Source organism: Microcaecilia unicolor, chromosome 9 (assembly GCF_901765095.1).
Source record: "Microcaecilia unicolor chromosome 9, aMicUni1.1, whole genome shotgun sequence".
In the NCBI taxonomy this organism is placed as follows: domain Eukaryota; kingdom Metazoa; phylum Chordata; class Amphibia; order Gymnophiona; family Siphonopidae; genus Microcaecilia; species Microcaecilia unicolor.
The window spans coordinates 204,921,879-204,924,716 of record NC_044039.1 but is presented as its reverse complement, the minus strand read 5'-3'; the positions used below and the strand labels follow the sequence as shown (position 1 = coordinate 204,924,716).

At 42.9% G+C, this 2,838-nt stretch overlaps 1 protein-coding gene across 1 annotated transcript; it reads left to right on the top strand.

Moving 5' to 3' along the window:
• The first annotated feature begins 644 nt into the window (after positions 1-644).
• Positions 645-1,526, top strand: FAM181A (family with sequence similarity 181 member A). The gene has a single exon (XM_030215400.1). The coding sequence runs from the start codon at positions 645-647 to the stop codon at positions 1,524-1,526; it is 882 nt and encodes a 293-aa protein (XP_030071260.1).
• Positions 1,527-2,838: the final 1,312 nt, after the last annotated feature.

Sequence of the window (2,838 nt, the reverse complement as noted above, 5' to 3'; positions counted from 1 at the left end):
GGGATCCCCATGGTGAGAATTTGTGATGGCAAAGAATGTGGGAAACAGGGAGCCTAATGCCTGATTGGGATGCTTTGTATTTGCAAAGTGGCTTCTGATTGGTCTAAAAAGCCCCCCCCCCCCTAACTAGAAGTAGTTTCTATTCATTCAGGTTACCCAAGTGCTAAACTCTTTCTAAACACTTGCAGCTCCACTTGCAAGGTTGGTAGTGTATAACCCAGCTAACAAGATTAGGCCCGGGCTGGGGTTTTTTAAAGCGTCCTACAGTGGCAATCAGCCCCTTCGGGCAGTCTTCAGTGTGTCGTAGAGCTGAACTGTAGACGTTTATCTGTAACACAGAAACTTTTCTAGCAGGTACGAGAATAACAAGCGGCTGCCTACAGCTTTGCATTCCTGCATGGGTGGTCGAGTTAAACCTTGCTCCTTGTAACATCTACATATTTAATAGCCTGGAGGAGAGAAAAAAAACTGTTCAGGGTGTTTTTAGGGGAGATACAGTTTGGGGAGAAACTTCGTGAAACTCCTGAAACCTCGTGCTGGAAATATACCGGTCCATTGCTTTTCGCAGGTCTACCGAGACCTTCACGTCTGGATCTATCATTTGCTCGTTTTCATGGGAATCTCCACGCGGAGCCTTCTGTGAAATGGCATCGGACAACGAGGTGAAAACCCTGTTGAATTTCGTCAACCTGGCATCCAGTGACATAAAAGCAGCTCTGGACAAATCCGCTCCCTGCAGGCGATCTGTCGACCACAGGAAATATTTGCAGAAGCAGCTGAAACGTTTTTCCCAGAAATATTCCCGGATACCACGGTGCCACCCCGGCAAAATGCTGGACTCCGGTTTGAAAAGGGGGTTGGAAGATAAGACTCGCAGTGGCAACCCGGAAAGTGCAGAAGGTAATCACTGCAAAGGATCACATGAAAAGCTGCTGGGAGTATCAGAGGCCGAGGAAAGCCTCCTGGCAGTTCAGGCTTTGCAGGAGGAAAGCCAAGAAGAGACTGAGAGGCCGGATCAGGTACCAATGAGAAAGAGGCAGCTCCCCGCGTCCTTCTGGGAAGAGCCGAGACCTGTTCCAAACCTACAGCCGGGGAGTTTTCATTCGGGACTGAAAGGTCTCCCCAAGGGCAGGCACCATCCTCCAATTGCTCCCTATGAGTGTAAGAAAAATAAAAAGAACCCAGAAGTGGTGTGTCAGGAGAACCCCATCCCTGTGTCACCCCACGGCATTGGGGAAAAAGAAAAGGGGCCCGTTCCGGCCCTCACCGGCAGAATGAACGGCTGTGGCTGCTGTCCATTTCAGTACCATGGACAAGCGCTCTATCCTAGCCAGGGGCCTTTGCTTCCCTCGACGTTCCCAGCCTTGTCTCTGTGGAGGAAAAACACGGTTTCCCCCGTGGAGATCCAGCACTTTTGCAAAGAGACTGTGAACGGACAGCAGGTTTACAGACCTGTGGTGCTCAAGCCCATTCCAACAAAGCCTGCTGTCCCGTCTCCTCTTTTTAATATGTTTGGATATATTTAGATTTCGAGGAACCGGACTACAGTGACATACACATTGGTTCTTTTAAAAGCGCTTAATTGCCGATCTTATTGTACTAAAATGGGAATGGTTGCCTGGTTTATATTTATATCAGAAGCACAGTCTGATATTAAAAACTCAGTTGTAAATATACTATGAACCCTGTTTTCAAAGTTGTGTGTGTGGGGGGGGGGGGGGTTGCCATAGACAAAAAAAAAAAAAAGATAGAAGCCCAGTTTGTTGAGTTTAAGTTATTTTTTGATTCATTTTAAATGACAATCTCGGAACCAGGCAAAGTGTTTACTCGGAAAATAGAAAAGGCCTCTCCAGATTGGATTATCTGTCCTAAAGTGTTCTACTTCCCCATTCCAACTATTCCAAACAATACGGTTTGCACCATGAGAAGTAGGAAGCGTCTGGTACTACGCCTAAAAGAATTCTTTGAATGAAAGCTTCTTGTTTTCATAACTGTTTTTTTTTTTTAGGACACTTTTGGACCAGGCAGGGCTTACATTTAAGGAAGTTTTAAGGAGGTAAGAGAACACAGGGAAGCATATTTCTATAACTACGGTTTATATATATAAACCGTGGTTGTAGAAATATATATATTTTGGGATTGGGAGTTGTTTCAGTAATTAAAAAAAAAAAAAAAGAAATAAGAAGGTTTGACATTTTATACAAAGCGAAGATAAAAGAATTATATTTTAAAATAAATACACACAAAGTAACTTTTTTTTTTAATCCAAAATGAATAGATTTCTTTGGTTGCTTGCTTTAGATCTGGCATAGTTTTTGCTTCCAGTATTTCTGCCTGGTGTCCAATACCTGCTATTTATTGTTTTCACACGTGGCTAAGGGATAGTAATTTTATAAAGCTTTTCCTGACATAGAAATCATGTTGTACATGCAGAAAGTGGTTCTTATACAAAACTGTATATGTTTACACGCCTAAATGTAGGCGCTATAAAATAAAAGTACATCTCAGAGAACACGCCTAAATCGATGGCCAATAAAATGCAAAATCATGTATTTATCTTTCTTGTCTTTAGCACTGTCTCCCTTGATTATATTCTTTAGGGAAATTAAGGTTGGTTAAGAAAGACTCCCCTCACATGTATGTACGAGTTTTCTAAGGGCCTGCGTACTAGACACAGCTAGGAGTAAAATATTAGTGAATGAGACATTAATCCTAGTTATTTGTGTAATTAGTTTTATCAAATAAATTTCAGTTGTCTAAATGAACCAATCAGCAGGACAGCAGTCTTGAACGAGCAGTAAAGAGGCCTCGAGAACACCAGCTCCAGCCCTAAGATAG

What these genes read in the sequence shown, in the direction of transcription:
- FAM181A (XM_030215400.1), top strand. Translation starts at nt 645, where the DNA reads ATGGCATCGGACAACGAGGTGAAAACCCTGTTGAATTTCGTCAACCTG.